Here is a 19,213-nt window from a genome sequence, read left to right on the forward strand (position 1 = left end):
ATGTGGCTGTTCTACCCTCACATGCATCAGACATTTATCCTAACCTGCAGTAACATGACAAGGGTGAGGCAGATGTGCCGTGCATTTCTTTCTTTCTTTTTTTTGCACAAACAACACTGGTGTGCAGCACAACTCACCATTCGTCTCTCTTCCACACCACTTTATCCAATTCAATATTACAGCTGATCCCAGCTGACATTGGCCAAAGGCAGGATCCGCCCAGCCCAAAAGACAGACAGACAGACACACACACACACGCACGCACGCACACGCATAACTCGGGTAAATACATGAAAGCATGCAAAACTGCACACAGAAGAGTACAGATCCGATGACGACGCACTTGATCGCCACCATTCAATCTTAAACACCTTGATTGGGGGAAATGGCACGAAATGCAGGAGCTGAAAGATATACTGGTAATGGCTTTAGGTTGACCACTTCCATTAGAAATATTTTCGGATCATCGACAGTTTTACTGTTTTTTTTTTAAGTTTTCAAATTAAGAGAAAGAAAAACACTTTTGGAAGTGTTCATAAGTGGAAAAACAGGTACATTGGATTATTTTCTTGACAGCAGTGCTCGAGCTCTTGCGGTACATAAATCTAATGTGACCAGTAGATGGCAGCAGGTTTCTGGTCAAATATTTCCTGCTTTCAACAAAGCGAGGGATTCAACACAGTCACATTTAATGCCAGAGAGCAGAAACAAAGGTGTTGTGTTTTCAATTTTTTTCCCTTCTTCATACAAGCACCTGATTGGCTGAAAGTTTTGTAGTGGATTTCCCCTCACTGAGCGTCCCGTTATAAGTCTTGGGATGGTGTGAACCCTTCACTCTTTTGAAGTGCGCAACTGAGCTCAATTGGAATAACTCAATTGGAATTGGGAAAATAACTTTGGAATAACTTGTACGGTAGACTGTTTATTCCGAGTCTAGATTCCAAGCAGTTGATTTTTCTGATTTTCTTTTTCTCTGTTTCTGTGACAGTAAAGTTTTAGTTTGAGACTCAGAGTTCGTGGAATCTGGACGGGTGCAGTTTTACGCACAGGCTTCAGCATGGCTAACGCTTGTCTCCAACTGAGCGGGTTTCTTCTCAGCGTCCTCGGATGGCTGGGCATCATCATCGCCACATCAACTAATGACTGGGTGGCAATGTGCAAATATGGTCTGAACACCTGCAAGAAGATGGACGAACTCAGTGTCAAGGGACCCTGGGCGGATTGTATCATCTCTACAGGACTCTACCACTGCACCACACTCACTCAGATCCTAGATCTGCCAGGTATTGTTTCCCTACATTTCAGATTATGCTATTTCTAATAAGTGAATTATATGCAACAGCCAGATTCCTCTTAAAAATGTGTGTTATTCCTCACTGATTACATGTTAAATCTTATTTGCTTTTCATTTTCTGCCTCTACAGCCTACATCCAGACAACTCGTGCCTTGATGATCACAGGATCCATCCTGGGTCTTCCAGCAGTGTTAATGCTCCTCATGTCCATGCCCTGCATCAGCCTTGGCAATGAGCCCCAGAGCTCCAAGAACAACCGCACCATTGTGGGGGGAGTGCTTGTACTCATTGTCGGTAGGAGACACAACTTTATCTTTATTTGCATACTGTGGCTTTAATAACCCAGAGGATAACAACTAAATGCTGAAGCAAGGTCGAACATACGGACACTGACATCCACAATCCTCCTTCCTGACCTCTTTCACCCCTCGCTTTAAATGCTTGCAAAGGGTTAGGGAAAACTGGGGATGTTGGCTATAACTGCCTTCCTCCCCTGGCTGGACACACACGCACGCACGCACGCACGCACGCACACACACACACACTCACACACGCACACACACTATCCTGATCCACAGAACCCTTCCCCCCCAGTCACATTCCTGTCCTCCACCTACTCTTATCCACACCCTGTCTTTGTCCTGAAACACATGGGATCCTCCCTCACTAAACTGCTCAGTTCATGGTGCTTTTTCTAAAAATATTTGGCCAGCGCTGTTGCATTTTAGAGCGCCTGTGTCTCTAAAACAAACACCTGTGTCCGTATGATTGAGGTCGTCCACAGGGCTGGACACGTTCACATGTGAGACAAATGCAACATCTGGAGTTAGGACAGTTTATCTTTTTCTCTCACACGTTTGTCTTTTCCACATTTCATCAAAGTCTTTCAAAGTTAAAGTATCGGTGAGTCTGTGTTTCAAAGCTTTATGGAGTTCGTTGTACACAAGTGAATAGAAACAGTCTGACAAGCATATCAGCAGATGAAATGTGGCTTTGCGTTAACAGAATAATCCCGTATCCTCACTATGTTCTCTCTCCAGGGTGTGAAAATTCAGCTGTTCTTCATCTTGTTCATTCAGAATTTATGTTCACGTCCTAAATAATTTTAAAACCCAAGGTTATTTAAAATTTACTGGATGTCCTTTGACAGAAGCCTGATGCTCAGTATGTCTGTGTACACCAGTGGTTCTCATAAAGAGGGGTAATCCTTGCCTGGGGAGTTTCAGGGAGAGCATAAAATGTGGGTTTCCCTACAAGATTTTTCTTCATTCGAATTTTTGAGATGATTTGATCATAAATAGATGGAAACTTCTCCTATACAATTTTTTTTAAATACTAAATATAACAGCAATGAACCTTTTTGACTTTTAATAAAATTAGGAAATCTGGCACACAAAGTAATAGTTTACGGGTAACATTGGTACATAGCGTTCAGGTTTTCATAGTTTGCTATCACCCTTTATCATATTTATGCGTCCTTTTGTATTGTGTTTTCTTATATAATTGGCCATTTCATGTTCTTTTCTAATATAACATACTTGATTATCAATATACTGATATTTTCTCTGACTCTTTCTTTCCTCAGCTTTGTGTGGGATGGTGTCCACTGTCTGGTTTCCCATCGGTGCCCATCATGAGCATGGCCTCATGTCATTTGGCTTCTCCCTCTACAGTGGATGGGCTGGCACTATTTTCACCCTGCTGGGTGGCTTCATGCTGGCCTGCTCTGCATCAGATGCTTCCTCCTCCCGCCCGTACCAGGAGAACAATCATTTTTACTACTCCAAACACGGAGGAGGCAACGGGCCTGCTGCTTCCACCACCAATCACGCCAAGAGCGCCCACGTCTGAGTGTGGAGAGATCCTGAATCTTTCATGGATGTATAGGGGACCGTGTTTGTATATATAGACATATGTGCAAGAGACAACAAACACATGTATTCACAGTCAGGGCGATAGCGTTCAAACCTGTCCTGGAAGAGAAAGAGAAACACTCTAAAGCTCATCCATGCTGCTCTTGGTGTTGGAAAATACATGCATTGAAAGAGCTCATAAACATACAAGGACTTTTTTGATCAGACAGTGGATTGTTTTTCTTGTGTCACAGCGCTCATCCTTCATCCCCATGTTGGGTGTTTTGTGGAATCTCTCCACTGTTGCATAATTCTTCTGTATGGCAAAATATGGAGACCTATCGGCTCGAGGCGTTATGTCTTGAGATATTATTTTCTATATTACATTTATTTTTCTATCATGTGTGAGAACTTTCAATGTCTTTGTTGACAAATATGTTTTTTTAATGACCCCGTCATGATTTATTGTTTTGATTAAAGCAGGGTATGATTAATTTTATGCTTGAAACTGAGAATGTGCTTTTTAACATTGCTTATGTAAACTGATTTGTCTTTATAGGTATTTTACAGCTCTCTTGTGTGCTTTGTTGTTGAGTGATAGACTTAATTATAATAATGTAAAACAGTTTTTTGCTGGGGTTTTTTAGCAACCCCAGCAGGATGGTGGTCATATGATCCAATAATACATTTTCTCAAAGGAACATTACAAGTGATGAAGCTTCCACTGGAGTCTCAGTATTTGCACTGCAATAAGTTATTGCCAAACACAGCATTCAGTTTTGTTATCCAAACAATGGTGGTTCTTCATCCAAAGTCATAAATCACTTGTTTTCCGACTAACCTGCAGCTTTAGATGAGCATAATTCATGTGTCATAATGACCATCTTGTAGCATTATGATTATCCTTTTTTGTCAAGCTTACTCACTTTTTCACAAACATATTTCACTTGTAGATACAAATAGATCTGCATTGTGAAAATCAGGTCAATGTTTTTTCCATGGAAAAAGTTGACATTTCCACAAATCCTCACGAAACAATTGCGGCTATTACTATTTATTGTTTCCATCATGTGCCAATGTGCAACAATAAAGATATTTGTATCAAATCTGTCTTTGACTTCTTCTTCTTACCCTGATTTAGTAAAACTCATTAGTATTTTTCTAATTGCTGAATTTAAATTTAAGTCACACGCGACAAACTGAGTGGAAGTGTTCTATATGGTGTGTGTGTGTAATATAAATGATAATCTCTATCCGAGAACAAGCTGTGGTCGGTTTTTGGTGTTTTTTTGCAGATTAAAAATGGGAATGAGTAGGTATTGGAATTGTGCATGAGCAACAATTTACCGTGAAGATAATGAGAAAACGTTATGTGATGTTGTGTAATCCAACTGTGACCTTGAGTTGAGATCTGCAGAGAAAAGCTCATCTCCAGGATTTCTCCACAACACAAGCACACAGCATGCCAATGTGTGTGTGTGTACTCCTCTGCCCATATCAAGGTCACTGAGTCACACCACAGATACTGCATGACACTTTTGAAACAATATGTGCTATCTCACTGTCCTCGGCTTATCTTTGAACACACGCACACACACACACACACACAAAACCAACCATCTGTCCTTTAGGCTGCTTAACAGCCTCCACTCAGTTCGTGTCTCTGCGTAACGTTGTCCCTTGTATGTGGATTTCCTGGCAGGTGTATGATCACGTCTGTTTGCGAGTGTCTTGAAATGTGATGCTGTTCCAGGCAGCGAGCCATCCAGCCCACAGGAGGTGGGTGAGAGGGCAGTAGGTAAACAAGCTGGCCTGTATTGCTGAAAGAGTCTTGTAGTGTAATGAGACGCTTTACTATTAAGTTGTTGTCTATAAACAACAAAACTGACATAGAGGTTTTAACAGATGCACCTGGCACTGGAACAGGGTGTTTCAGGAGGGATTTTGGAATGAATAACATATAATATACTGTCATGGTAAAGCATTATCGCTCTATATTTATGCATGCACTGATTCCTCATGTTTGAACCAAAAAAAAAGCAAGACTCCATTTGGTATTTGCAATAAACAACTTTCATTGTTGCATGGAAGCGATACCAACAAATCAGCAAAAAACAGTGCACCCAGGAGCAAAAGAACCACACATATGGATCAATCTTTGAAAAATATAACAAACAAAACAACTACATCGTACAGTTCTGTGCCAAAATATACAGAAGAGAAAAGGAATATTTAGCTGTAGCGAGAGAAGCCAATCTCAACAATTCCGACACACACCGACTGGACACTTGGCCACAGCGAACACAGAGCACAGGAAGAACATGGCACGCCTTCTCCGAGACAAAATAAACAAATAGTAACTGACTTTAAAAGCAATAGTGGCAATATTTGACTATGCTTAGAGCTTACCCTTTAAAGAATTGTAGTAAAATAGTTTCTGAATGTTTTTATTAGTGGTACTCCTACACCTTCTACGGTCCTACTGACGTCTAGAGCAACAATTTTAAAATCCTTCAAAGGAAAGGATTAAGGTTTATAAATGAGCATTGTCATTCTAGAGAGACTACGGTTTGTTAAAAATAGATTTTTTTTTTAGCAGTTCCTTCCAGGCCTCCTTGTGATTAAAGAAAAACACAAAGGCAAGGCTGACAACTCCACGCGGCTCTGCTTTGCACACCTACCCAAGGAAGGCCTGTGGATGGAAAACGGCTGTAGAAAAATACTTCTCTTTTAGGTCATTGTTCTTTTAGTATTGTACTTTTCAAAGCATCGTGTCGTTGTTGAACAAATGCAACTGATGTAATCACTGGAGTCAAGACCAATACTTCTTTTCAGTGAAATACTATCAAATAGGATTTTTCTTTTTTTTTTTTTTTTTTATGATGATTGCACTCTTAGGTCAACATGACAAAAGAAAAAAAACAAACTGTCCTCCTGTGATAAAGTAGCTTATAGCAGAACTTCTCGAGAAAAGCTGTTCGCTCTGTTGTATCTTAAGTGCTCACTTTGAAGAAACTGGTCTTCCATATGTGAAAAGTAAACAAACATTGTGGACTTTGGCTTGCAGAGGTTGTTGTTGAGAAGGTGGGTATACGGGAAGTAGGCATACTGTGAGAGTTTGAGGGAGGACGTGAGAGGAGTCTCCCCCCACATTAGTGTGTTTGCTACATGTTCTACTTCCTGTCCAAACGGAGGCCTGGTTCTCATACCTGGGTGAGGAGATCAGCGAGTTGTCTGAGTGAACCCAATAAAGAAGAAGGATCCCCTATTAACTATGAAGAGAAACAGCCGTGCAATTAATCAAGGGAAGGATTATGAACAAGTGTCTCTGGAGCTGATTCACTTGGAAAAAAACCCCCAAAAAACTTGTAAAATCTCTCCAGCGTAGAAAGGCCAACGTTCCCAGGAATGAGAGCCGAGCCAGCGTTTGGTTTGTTAGTGTTCTATTGTGTCTCGTTGCGATCAGTCACCACATGCAAGTACAACATCTATAGTCTGTGCCTCGTGCGCAAGAGCATGCTACACATTCACCAGACAGTCACAATGAGGAGCAGGTGAAGACCACAAACGCGCATACACATACTGCACATGCATTCGCACAGCCTTAATGCGTACACACACACATACGCACACATACACACAGCTATTATACAAAGCTGACTGTACAGTCCAGTGTCAGATACATGGCAATGCCTGGTATTGCCTTTTTTTGTTTTGACTGAGCTATGAATGCAAAGCATTTGGGTACTTTTGATACTTTTTGAGGTGATTTTTCGTGGACAAGTTATTTTAACCAAACAGAACTCAATGAAATATGTCTGCATGTGAGCCAGATATGCGCAAATGCTTTAAGATGTGTCATTGTCTTACTTTTTTTTTAACCGTATCACCAAAAAAACATTGAAATGGGATACTTCTGCAAAACATTTGGTTATTTTTATAACCCCAGTTCTCTAAATAGCATGGCATAGCAGAATTGGCTGGAACTAAACCTATAAAAGTCACAGAGACAGAGGACCCTCCCCACTATGTGGATGACTCTGTGCTGACATTCAAAAATCTCTTCTCGCTTCACCAGAAGTTTCAAGCTTTGGCTTTCGTAAATAGCATTTATTAACATCGAGTACTTACATGTACTGTGATCATAGCTATTATAATCCTGCCTCACTCTATGTCTTGCTGAGTTCAGCGCTAACTAATCCCATCCGACATGTGTGTGTGAGCTGACTGCCTGATCATCCTTTAAAGTTGGCGAAGTTGAGGGAAATAGTTTACTTGTCCCGGAATGAACATGTAGAAATACATAAAAAAAAAAAATAAAAAAAAACTTGCAGTCATAAAATGTAAACTCTGTACAGGTACACTACTCGCTGCATTGGTAAACTGCTAGAATCATTAAAAAATCCTTGTGATTCTGAGCCGTTTTTCAACTGGATTTAATGAGGAAAACATAAAAGCAACTACTCCAACAGGAAGGTTTTTTTTGGTTGTTTTCTCTTTAAGTTTGGAAGGTTGAGAGAGGAGTAGAGGTAAAGTCGGGGTTCAGCGTGGCATCTTTAGATTTAGTGCATTAGACAAATAAGGCTTCCCTTGGAAGGGACAGATGCAGCAACAGGGGGCACAAGGAAACGGAGGACAACCGGGGCAGAGAGCAGCAGCTGCTTTCAAATCCTACCCACCTTGAATGTAATAGCATACCAGTGTGTTATTGGTGACCTAAATAGAACACAAAGTTCCGTACATTGGCATGAATGCATTGCACATCCTCTCATGGAGTACACCTTAGATTGGCTTGTTGATGAAACGTGCAGTACAAGCAGACTAGCTTTTCCCTGGTTCGTGTTGTTTGTGTAGACTCACTTCGAAGCTTGGCAGCTTTTGCAAACTTTTCACACAGAATGATTGTTGTAGTAACAATGCAAGTGCGGTTTAAAAATTCAGACTCAGCAATAGCTACATGCATAAAAAGTGAAGAGGTCGGGGGACACGAAAGCTTCTGGGTAGCAGAACCACAGGGAGAGATGAGGAAATGCTCTGGTAACAAATCAGAAGCGCGAGCAGCGATAGCAGACACCTTCAGGATGAAAAAGGAGCTAATGGATCGACAGGCCATGAACAGATTGCTGTTACAAATCCTGACTGAAACTCGACCCTGGCTCTATCACTTGTGACTGAGAGTTGTAGCAATGTGATGGCACGGCTCAGTGGAAATCAAGAAGAGAGCGAAGTGGCAAATGAGGCAAGGAAGAGCTGAGCTGGAAGAGCAGAGGGGTGGTGGAAGTCGAGGATGGAAATGCTGTGAGGAAGATGGGAGTGGGGGAGGAACTGGGTATCAGTGTTACACTTATGGGGGGGGAAACCTGGAGTTTATAGAAAGGCGCTTTATAGAAACTGGAAGGTTGATGGTTGGAATCATGAACTTGCAGGAGATGCGGGTGGGAAAATTGCCAGTACTGTGTCTCCTTGATCACCACCACTTGAGCAAAGGCCCTAAACTCCAAAAGCTTCCCGGTTGTAGAGCAGTGGGTTTAAAGCAGAGGAGGACTTAATCTCACTGTGTATCACTGCGAACATCTGGCAAATAGTGATTTTTCCTCTTCTTTGGAAACATTTGAGTAAAGAAAATGAGGATGAGGGATGAGATTTGAGTTAAATCGGAGTGGAAATGATACATTTCTACAAATTTAGTTTCTTTTAAATTTGTACAGTCCCCAATCTAGTCCTAAGTCGAGAAGAAAAGATAAAATCATTGCAGAATATCAGTTTTCTGAATTCAACGAACTAAAAGATTAAATCCCTGGGCATGGCAAGCAGCAAAATCCTCATCAACTGAGACAAGTACATAGAATGAAGAAGAGATAATGAGACATCTCTGACAATAAAACTTGGAGGTTGTCAGTTTGGATTCAATCTGTTCTCGTGTTCGGTTAAACAGCCTCCTCTCTATTCTTTTCTGTTACAGTGACGAGCATGTGTTCAATTGCACCACGAGGTACTTTGCTGCACGCGGATTGATTTTGTGTGACATGCTGGGGCTGAGTGGGAAGAACAAACTAAATGTAAAACAATACCTACACATAAAGAGTGAAAACACATTTTAAACACGCGCACATGAGAGTCAGTGGAAAAGTGGAGATTGAGAGCACGCACAGTACACCCTCTCACAGACACAGGCAAAATAAATGTATAAAACATATATAATCATAATCTCACATACATACACAATAGATGAAGGCACTATTGCAAGCAAAGTCCAAGTACTATTTGTGACAGAAAACATCAACACCCTTTTTCCAAATCCACTTTGCAGTCCCTTGGGCTAGATGTTAGGGCTCAGGAGAAACAGCTTAAGTATTGCTTTTCATTTGAAGAAAGCCTTTTGTGATTTTTCTTTCTTTTTTAAAACAGTGTGTGGGTGTTTTCTTGGTGAAACATGTACATGTCACGTGGAAGTGCCATGCTGTCATCACACTTTCCTGTCAGTCTGTGTCGGAAAAGGAAGGGAGGTGCTAATTCATCTGTACCTTCTCATCAACGTCTTTCCTCCGGTATCCCGTAACTCTGACTTGGAAACAGTTTAACAAAATGCTTAATGCACCATGACACATGGTTCACACTGCAGTGACCTACATGCCAATGCATCTCTTGCTACATCTGCAGTTCTGTATCTGGCCTTTCTTTGTGTGGGACGTAGGCTCCAGTAAGTGAATAACAAGTGACTGTGTGAAGACATTCATGACCTTGACGCCCACGCTTGTGTGGGAGTTGGAGGGGGAGCCACATCTAGTAAAGCAAAGTGGAAGAAAAACTATTCCACTGCTACAAAACAATCTAGCCCAAGGGTTACAAACACAAATAAATACGCACACCCACATGCATGCATGCACACACACACGCACACACACGCACACACTCAACCGTTCATGCGCTCACACTCTGTTTCCCCTCCCTTCCCCCAGGCAGCAGACAAGGCAGTACATTCAGGGCAACACAAGAGTCTGTCCCTTCAGAAATCCATTGGATCCTCCTCTGCGAGGGCACGATTGGCAACGGTTCTTCCTCCACCTTTCGATGCCACCCCATCGCTTTCAGGTTTTGCCTCCGCTGGAGGGGTCAGCCCCGACCCCCCGCCTGGTGCACCCCAGGCGTCAGTGTTAGGTGGGTAGAAGTCATCTTCGAAGCCACAGAAGCCTTCGTCCACACCTTGATCGTAGCGCTGATAGGTGGAGGCATGCACTTCATTTTCTCTGGCTGTGATCTCCAGTGTACTATTCCACATGCCATAGCCAAAGTAGATCAGGACACCTGAGGAGAGAGTCACCCGAACAGGTTATAAAATGCACACACAGCATATTTGACCAAGTATTTAATAAATAAATAACAGTAAACTTGGAGACAAATCCTCCCACTCTGAATGAGTCAGAAAAGAACAGCGGTCCCACTCACAAACTGTACACAAACACAATTGATTGTGTATCTTTTCAAAGAGAGTAATCTCTGCTGGACATCAGTCTACATGTACTGTGCCTTTAGAAAAGCAATAAAAACTATAAAGACACCGAGGACTTAATAAGGGGGACAAACAGTCTTTTAGATACAACTAAAGGATATGAGGCTCCCCACCGTTTTGCTGTCACACAAAAGAATTTCCCCAGTTGCCTTGCTTACTGGGTAAATAACACATTTTTCATTTTTAAGGAGTATTAAAATGAATAACTCTTTTGTTTCAGATTAAGACTGTAGCATAATAATGCCAAGAAAACATAAAAAGCTTAATGCATTTCATATTGGAGAGGCTAAAAATGATCAGAAATGTGCTCACTTACCCACGAAGCACCAGATTGAAAATCGGATCCAAGTGATGGCGGAAAGTTTAAGCATGAGGTAGATATTGACCAGCATGGCTGAAGCAGGTACAAATGGCACACACGGTGCCATGTAGGGCAGCCGTTTGGGGTTCTCCGGTTGCTGGAGGATGATGACGATCAGCAGAGCGATGAAGATAAAGAGGAGGATCAATAGCAGCAGAGCCCACCAACGACCCTCTCCAATGCTGCTCGCTCCTGAAACAAAGAAAATAAAAGAATCAAGGGGATAATTGTATTCTTACATTACACGGGCAGTTTCAATGTGGTTTTGTTTACTTGTTCTTACCAAAAATGATGAAGGAGCAGAAAATAAAGTTGAAGATGAAGAGCAGCAGCACACACACAGTGACGGTTTTCCCCGTGGCTTGCGTCGGCCTGTCCATCTTCCCCGGGAGGCCGAGTCGGATCCTCAGGGTGTAATAGTGTGGGCCAATCAGTTTCTTTAAACGGCGGGACATCCCACCTTCTGACTCCTCTGCCTCGATGCCTGTGGTCATATCCACTGTACCATAGTTTGGGTGGCTGGCAGTGTATGCGTTTTTATCCGGCTTGCCGATCAGCATCTCATTGTCACCGAGCGACGGCAGGTTTTTGGCCCCGCAGGTATTAGTGGGTGCCCCTCCGTACTCGTCGGCCTCGCTGGTTGGCGAACAGGCATCTTTCTCACACTCGGCCAAAACTCCCTCTTTCCTTTTGTTATTCTGCTCCTCCGAGAGAAAATTCACAAAGCCGTGGATGTCGCCCTCCGGTTGGTAACGTAACAGAAGAACACAGAGACTCACCTGTAGGGAAATACATTGTTTAATTCAAAAACTAAATTTCCTGCTTATCGCAGGCCTTTTGTTATTTACATAAAATTAACATAATGTCCCTCAGCACAGATAGTTCTTTACAGAGCCTTAAAACATTTGGTTAATTTGACTTTTTCTCAGATACAGTATGGGAAATTAATTTCCCAGATTGGGACCAATATAAACTTGGACTAATGTGGAGGGTTGAGTCACAAGTTGACCTCCATTCTGCTTGTGTTTCTTCATAAAAAGCAAGTTTGTGAAATGCTTTTGATCAGCTGTTGTTCCTGCTTTCTAATCAGTCCAGAACATTTCAGCTTGTTATGGCTGGGAAAAGTGATTCCAATTTTAATCCTTCAAAAAAAAAAAATCTGACCATTTTTTTTTCTACTTCAGAAAAAAAAAAAAAAAAAAGAGGTGGGATTTGTTACATTTGTACTCCATCCTATGTGACCTAAGTATGTGACCTTGAAATCCTCAGTAATACAGTCATTTGAAGGGATACTTGATTGAAAATGTGCTTTGAATACTAATCATTCCATCATTTTCAGAGAAATCAATAGTTTATTAATTTTTACAAATTGGTCTGCAGGCAGCAAAGCGTGGGTAGAGGCATTGTATGTGTTGGCAAGGGGATTTATTTCATTCTTTTTTTAGTTAAACTATGAGGCCACCAGATTTCAATTTGTTCGTTTGGGTCCATGTATGGGCATTTACACTGCAATAACAAAAGGAAAGAAAGAAAAAAAAAAGAAGCTGTTATATTACATGAATCATGTGCACTCATTTATGTTTGGTTCAAGTTCAATAGTTAAGCACATGGTGGTCATGTACACCACATGCAGTTGATTTTGTAGGTTTTTTTGCTGACAGTCTGTGACACAGTTGCAGCACATTGTTGGCTTTGCAGAGACAGCTCCTGTACATATACAGTTTTATCATAGTTCTGAATTATTCATGCATTGCAGGGATTAATGTTTGCAGCAAAAATCCTTATTATTGTGTGCAGATGATATAATCTTTAACTTAACCTGATCACATCGTAAGTGTCCGGTTGATGACAAAAAATAAGCAACAAAAAAAAACCTTCACTCTGTTCACGTTAATACACAAATAAATAAACTGTGACTGGACAACAGATGGCATCTTTGCTTAAGATGCTGGGAATAAATCTCCATATTAAAGTGACATAATGCTGTGAGTCAGATACATGTTGGATTTCTCCATCACTCACACCCACTCACCAGAGTATAAGCCAGCAGGGTTCCTATAGACATCATCTCTATGAGGTCTCTCAGACTGACCAGGAGGGACAGCAGGGCAGCCAGAAAGCCCGACACCACACAGGCCACAGCGGGGGTCTCAGTATAAGAAGACACATTGGCCAGGAACCTACACACACAAAGACCAAATCGCTCAGACACACACACACACATAGTTTAGATATACAAGACACAAAAACAACACATTCCTGTGCACACTGACTTAAATAGAAGGCCGTCCCCTGCCATGGCGTAGATGACCCTGGGCATGGGAAACAGGGAACCCAGGAGGGATACAGTGAGTCCGGCTATGGATCCGACCGCCACAATATACTTGGCGAACATACAACCGTGCACGGCAAACATCTCCATCAGTGGGGCATCTGCGTCAATCTCGTTGTATGGCACCATCAGTGTCAGTATTACAGAAACCTGGATGGAAAAAACAAACATGTGGCTATTAATAGAAAAAACTTTATCTTTAAAAAAGCAAAATCTAATTGGAGAATTTCCAGAAAAACTCTTGCAAAATGGATTTTGTTGCTAGTATTCCGAGGATGATTGATTAGTCTCATTCTGAAGTTTTAGTCTGAGTACTGCAATATTTGGATATTTACTTTTATTTTGGATGAACTGATAAAAGTCTATACATGAAGATCAAGCTCCAGAGTAGTATGAAAAGACCAAACATCCTTACAGTAAAATGGTCTGACCACAGACACATTTAGACTTTAAATGATGATATATGTTGAGCTACATTCTCATAACTCAGCCATGCAGGGTTTGTATAAGATGCTACACATAACATCACATGCAGACATGTTCACTTGTGATTTATATTTGTGGATCTCTGCATGCGTGTGTTTATCCCCGTTTCTGACGTGTGAAATCATGCAGGGCCATCTGTCACAAACACTGTGCTGCAAAAAGATGGATTTGCAGGGAGAGCTTACAGAAAGTGAGAAATGAAAAAAAAAAAAGACTATCCCTGTCCAGAGAGGAGGATAGAGAGATCAATGTCCTCTCAAGTAACCGGGTGCACTTTAACCCTCCTTTCAATCCAGGCACGGGCTTGTTGACAGTGTGTTTGAAGCAGCCAACGGGGACTATACTAAGCTGAGGGGAATCCTAAAGCCAATCCTTGTTGAATATATTTGTCTGAGAGGGCAAAGCTGATTCACAACAGGACCCAGAGTTTCCCACTTCAGCTCAGTGTCAGCTAATTTTCAGTTTGTACTTTCATGTGATCCCCCCCTCTGCGACCGAGGATTTCCTAAATATATAATTCAACGTAATACTCTCACTTACTGCCCTATGAAGAGCAGCAAAGTGAGAAAAAAAACGATGTGGTAAATGTCAGGGTGACAGGAAGTGTGATTCGGAACAAAAAGTATATATATTTTTTTTTTTAATGAGCAGGTTCACAGGCATAGAAACAGGAAGGACTTCGAGTCACACACGCACACGCGCGCACACACACACACACCTGGAACCATAAACAACAGGGTTAATCAGCACAAGGGAGGAGTCCATGACCACAAACACACTGGAGAGCAGAAGGAGAACAAGATCCAGGTGCGTGACATGAGGGGAACAAATGGAGACCAAATGCAAAGATGAAGGACCAAAGGAAGAGAACAGAAACATAACAAGGCAGCAGTGCACAGAATGAACAGACAACACAAGGAAATTGACAAGAAACTACACAATAATTCACAATTGCTGAGAACAGAGCACAAAGAGACACTGGAAGACACGAGAGTCGTTGATAATGTGTTATAAACTGCATCGCTACTATTTTTGGTAACAATGCAAGAAAATGAATAGCACCATTACAATTACATAACTGTAAGTGAACAGATCGTGTCTTGCTTCTGTCATAGATCAAAATTCATGGAGCTGCTGTCTCTCTCTTACCTGCTCCTGGTACCAACTGTTTCATCTGGATTTACCCAGGTTACTTTTTTCAAAATTTCACGTTTACATGAGGAGCGCTTCATTCACATTAAAGTCACGCAGCCCTCCTGACTGCATCAAGAAAGACGACCGACGGAACCTGGAATCACTGGTGTGATGTTTTCATGACTCTAAATAAAAGATAGGTTAACTTTTAAAAATCTGTCTGCATGTTGGTAAAATCTTTCTTTCTTTAAAGAGGAGGTGTTAGGCTAAGATCCGCAGACCAGATTCGTGTGTCAACCTTGAATAAATACATGAAGTGGGTTGTTTGTGTTAAAAATGCCATCGTATTGATAATACCTGACAAAAATAAAGAATGTGCAGCCATAATCCTAATTGAGTTACATAAGTTACCTTTCCAAGTCGCATCCCTTTTTTTACTTTGAGAAATGTGTTAGTCACTACAGGGAACACAGGAAATGCCCTGTGACATGTATTGTGCATATATTGAACTGCAGCAGCTTAAGCTTCTTTAACAGAGCATGAAAGTTATTTGACGATGCCCAAAGAGCGAGACTGATCAAAGAAAGATGGAGATTAAGTCAGTGAGCGATAAAATAGACGACGGAACAGAGGATAGGGGTGATGTGGAGGACTAAATCTGACTGGGAGACAGAAAGATCGAAGGACTGGAGGCTTTTGAATGAAAAAAAAAAAAAAAGTCTTTAAATTTTGAAGTTGAAGCAAGCTCTGCCCCAAGCAATGCTGAAAATGTTCTCATTTCTGATAGGCTGCTGTTACCCAGCACCCATGGCAACAACCATCCAGCACCCATTAGGCAAAAGGCTGAAAGGCTATGCGGGCTGCATATGTGAAGATCAGAGATGAGAAACACACCCACACAACTGGAGTGCAGGAAGAGCATCTTCATTCTTGCTGTGATTACTTCACATTTATTGTAGATTTATAGATCTGTATTCATAAGTAAGACGATATAACTGGATGATGCAGTCATGGAGATAAGGAATAACAATAAATCATAGAGACATATCTTCACATTTTCATCACAAAACAGGGTGGAGATGGTAACATGAACTGAAATATAGCTTTGTTCACAAATCAAAGAAGAGAATGTACATTTGTTCCAACATTTAAAAAAAAAAAAGAATGATGAAGGTGTATGAAAAAAGCCTGCCATCTACTCACAACTTATTTGACAAATAATCATAAAAGATTGATTTAATGTTCTAACACTGACATCACTGAGCCAAAATCATCATCTCACTTCAGAGACAAATAATATCTCGTAAACTGTGAGAAAGGCTTTTTTATTTAAAAAAAGCAAAACAAGTATTTTGCATTTTTCTAGAGTCTTAAAACAGTGTCCTAATTTTCAAATACACCCGAGTTGTGATAAATGCAGCGTTTGTTCGTGGCCGTTTGTGTGTCGTTTCTGAGGGAACTCACAGAGACATAGGCGGTGAGGCAGGTGATGAGTGAGGCAGTGATGGCGTACGGGATGGAGGTGTTGGGACTCTTGGCCTCTTCTCCTGTTGTCGCAATGATATCAAATCCAATGAAGGCATAGAAACAAGTGGCTGCACCCTGCATCACCTGCAGCGGGGGAGAAAACGTGAGAGAAACGGTGGCTCACACATCAGACAGCAGCGGCGGTTGCGCTTCACAGCCAGGTTTTCTGTGTGTGCTCGTGTGCATACCCCCGACCAGCCAAAGGGCAGAAACCTCCCCTCGTCCCAGTTCTCTCCGCTGACGAAGAAGAGCCCGGCGATCATCATGAACACCCACACGATGAGGTTGATGACGTTCAGAACGTTGTTGAAACCCACAGAGTTCTTCACTCCCAGGGCCACAATCACGGTCACCAGCAAGGCAATCAGCAGCGCCAGCAGGTCTGGGTACGACTGTTCACCTTTGCCTGAAAGGGGGAAACATTCACAGGCTTAAAAACAGTGAGACACAGATCATAACATGTGTGAAGGGTTGAGGTTTAATACTTGAAACTAAACTAAACTTCAACCCTTTCAAAGCCACGAGGGCTTATCGGGCCGGCGCGTATCTCCGGTTTCCATAGTGCTCAGCGGGTAAGAGTTTATAACTCCCTCTGGAGAGGACACTGGTCCATCATAGGTCTCCAGCATATGCTGACACTAATTTTTCTGTTAATTTTCAAAAACAAATCACAACAGAAAGTGTGACAGTTTTGACTGTTGCTGAAAGACTTTCCAGATATTTCAAATTGAAAGCATCTCACTGGCATGTGAGGAGTATTTATTCCATCATGAATACCATATGTGAAAAACGGAAAATTACACAGATATATTACAACACGTATTCTACAAGAACCCAAGCTGTGCATGTTTGGAAACTATCAAGGTTTATTTTAAGCTGAATTCCACACTTTCCGATGGATGTGGAGAGTCTTTTTTTCCCTCTCCTGCAGGAAAAGGAAACTTTCCATGAGACCGAGGAACAGCTGCTCAGTCATGTGACCACATTGCCAGTGGGCAAGAGGAAGAGTCTGACAAGGCAACGTCACCCAGAGACGCACATTACAGGCATATACATCATATAGTATTACATTAGACCAGCCTGCACCGTTTTTACTGCAGACCAGAACAACAATGTTAAATGAAACCTACAAATTTAAGATATTTTTGTTTGATTTTGCTTTATTAGGGGATGGAAAATATGGTAATAATAATTAAAGAAATAGAAGACCTACTTTCTCAGAGCTATATAAAAACAAAATTCAATATTTCATAACTTCACTGAGCCAACAATGATGGTAATCAAACACTGAATAACTGCAACATGGTGAGTTTATTAAATCTGCTCCTCTGGGCCAACATAGATTTGCATAGTGTAGAGAAAGGGGGGACCGAGATCAAACAACATGAGCAGGAAATAGTTGTCTCCTGCAGACTTCTAGCAGGAGAATAAAAAAAAAAAATCATCTCTTCTCAAGTCCACATCTCTATCATTAATCCCCATTATTACAACAAACCAGAAAACTTTTGTGAATCTATTACTAAAATCAAAATAAAGGCTAAAAAAAGTAATTTTTTGTCCAAGTGAAACAACGCCCCCCTCCTCTCCCCCTCTTGTCCCACTTACCCAGGCCGTGAAGCGTTCCGATGTGTGAAATCATGAAGTTGCTGATGCTGTGATTGGCCAGCGAGTCGGCCATGCTGCTGAGAGCCGACGCCCCCGCCGCCGTGCCAATCAGATACTCCAGGATTAGGTTCCAGCCGATGAAGAAAGCCACGCACTCACCCACAGTCACGTAGCTGTATGTGTAGGCTGAACCTGTGGTCTTAGGCACACGCACGCCGAACTCTGCATAACACACGCCTTTGAGACAGATGGAGACGACAGTGCATTAAAGACACACATATGCAACGACACGTGATGGTAATTTGACAGCATTATCTCTTTAGTGAAAGGTAGGATTAAAAGTATTGATAGGAATATTAGGGTAGTTCTAAGATATCCCCTGAGAGCCTCTCATATTATATCTTTGCCCGTGGAACGTTTTTGCCCTTGTTATAACGGCATAGTTATTAAAAGACTCTTATTATATATGAATGGCAGTAACCTTTAAGCTGTAGTTATAGTCACCCTGGGTACTTCAGAGACTGGGTATGAGCTCACCTGATAGAATGGAGGCCACAGCAGCAATAATGAAGGACACAATGACCCCTGGACCAGCCATCTCCTTCGCGACCAGCCCCGAGACCACATACATCCCCGTACCGACACAGCTGCCCACACCCAGTGACACCAGGTCCACCGTGGATAACACCCTGGCCAGTCTGGTGCCGTGTGAGCTGGTGCCCACCATGGCTGAGTCCAACATGGACTCTACAGGTTTGGTCCTCAGGACACGGGACGTAAAGGTTTTCCATGTTGAGCCCCATTGTATCCTGCGAGGGTCCAGCTTCCCTGCTAGGCCACTCATACTGAGGGCGAACGGTCAGACAGAAGGAATTTAGAAGTGGAAGATACAGGCTCGCTGGTGTTTTTTTTTTTTTTCCCTTCACGTGTGAGTGATTGGTTGGTTGTGCAGAGCACGGTGGAAGATGAATTATTCCTTATCAAAACAACACAAGAAGATCAGCCTTTGTCTTGCCGCTTGTGCCCGTTCAGTGGAATGCCATGTTAGTTTTTCTCCACATGGCAAGAGAGAACATTATCTGAAAGACAAAGGTGGGAAGATTTATTTTG

The 19,213-nt window shown here is 41.9% G+C and overlaps 2 protein-coding genes across 2 annotated transcripts; one reads left to right on the forward strand and one right to left on the reverse strand.

The window, feature by feature from the left end:
- The first annotated feature begins 877 nt into the window (after positions 1-877).
- cldn11a (claudin 11a) lies at positions 878-4,225 on the forward strand. Its single transcript, XM_080513245.1, has 3 exons — positions 878-1,283; positions 1,425-1,589; positions 2,881-4,225. Exons 1-3 carry the CDS (start codon positions 1,058-1,060, stop codon positions 3,144-3,146), a joined length of 657 nt encoding a protein of 218 aa, XP_080369371.1. The 5' UTR covers positions 878-1,057; the 3' UTR covers positions 3,147-4,225.
- Positions 4,226-10,154: 5,929 nt separating this feature from the next.
- slc7a14a (solute carrier family 7 member 14a) lies at positions 10,155-18,947 on the reverse strand (the record flags this gene model as incomplete). Its single annotated transcript, XM_080513195.1, has 9 exons — positions 10,155-10,453; positions 10,975-11,201; positions 11,293-11,798; positions 13,052-13,199; positions 13,293-13,501; positions 16,436-16,582; positions 16,687-16,904; positions 18,104-18,340; positions 18,641-18,947. 9 exons carry the CDS (start codon positions 18,945-18,947, stop codon positions 10,155-10,157), a joined length of 2,298 nt encoding a protein of 765 aa, XP_080369321.1.
- Positions 18,948-19,213: the final 266 nt, after the last annotated feature.

This window comes from Blennius ocellaris, assembly GCF_963422515.1.
Source record: "Blennius ocellaris genome assembly, chromosome: 17".
Taxonomy (NCBI): domain Eukaryota; kingdom Metazoa; phylum Chordata; class Actinopteri; order Blenniiformes; family Blenniidae; genus Blennius; species Blennius ocellaris.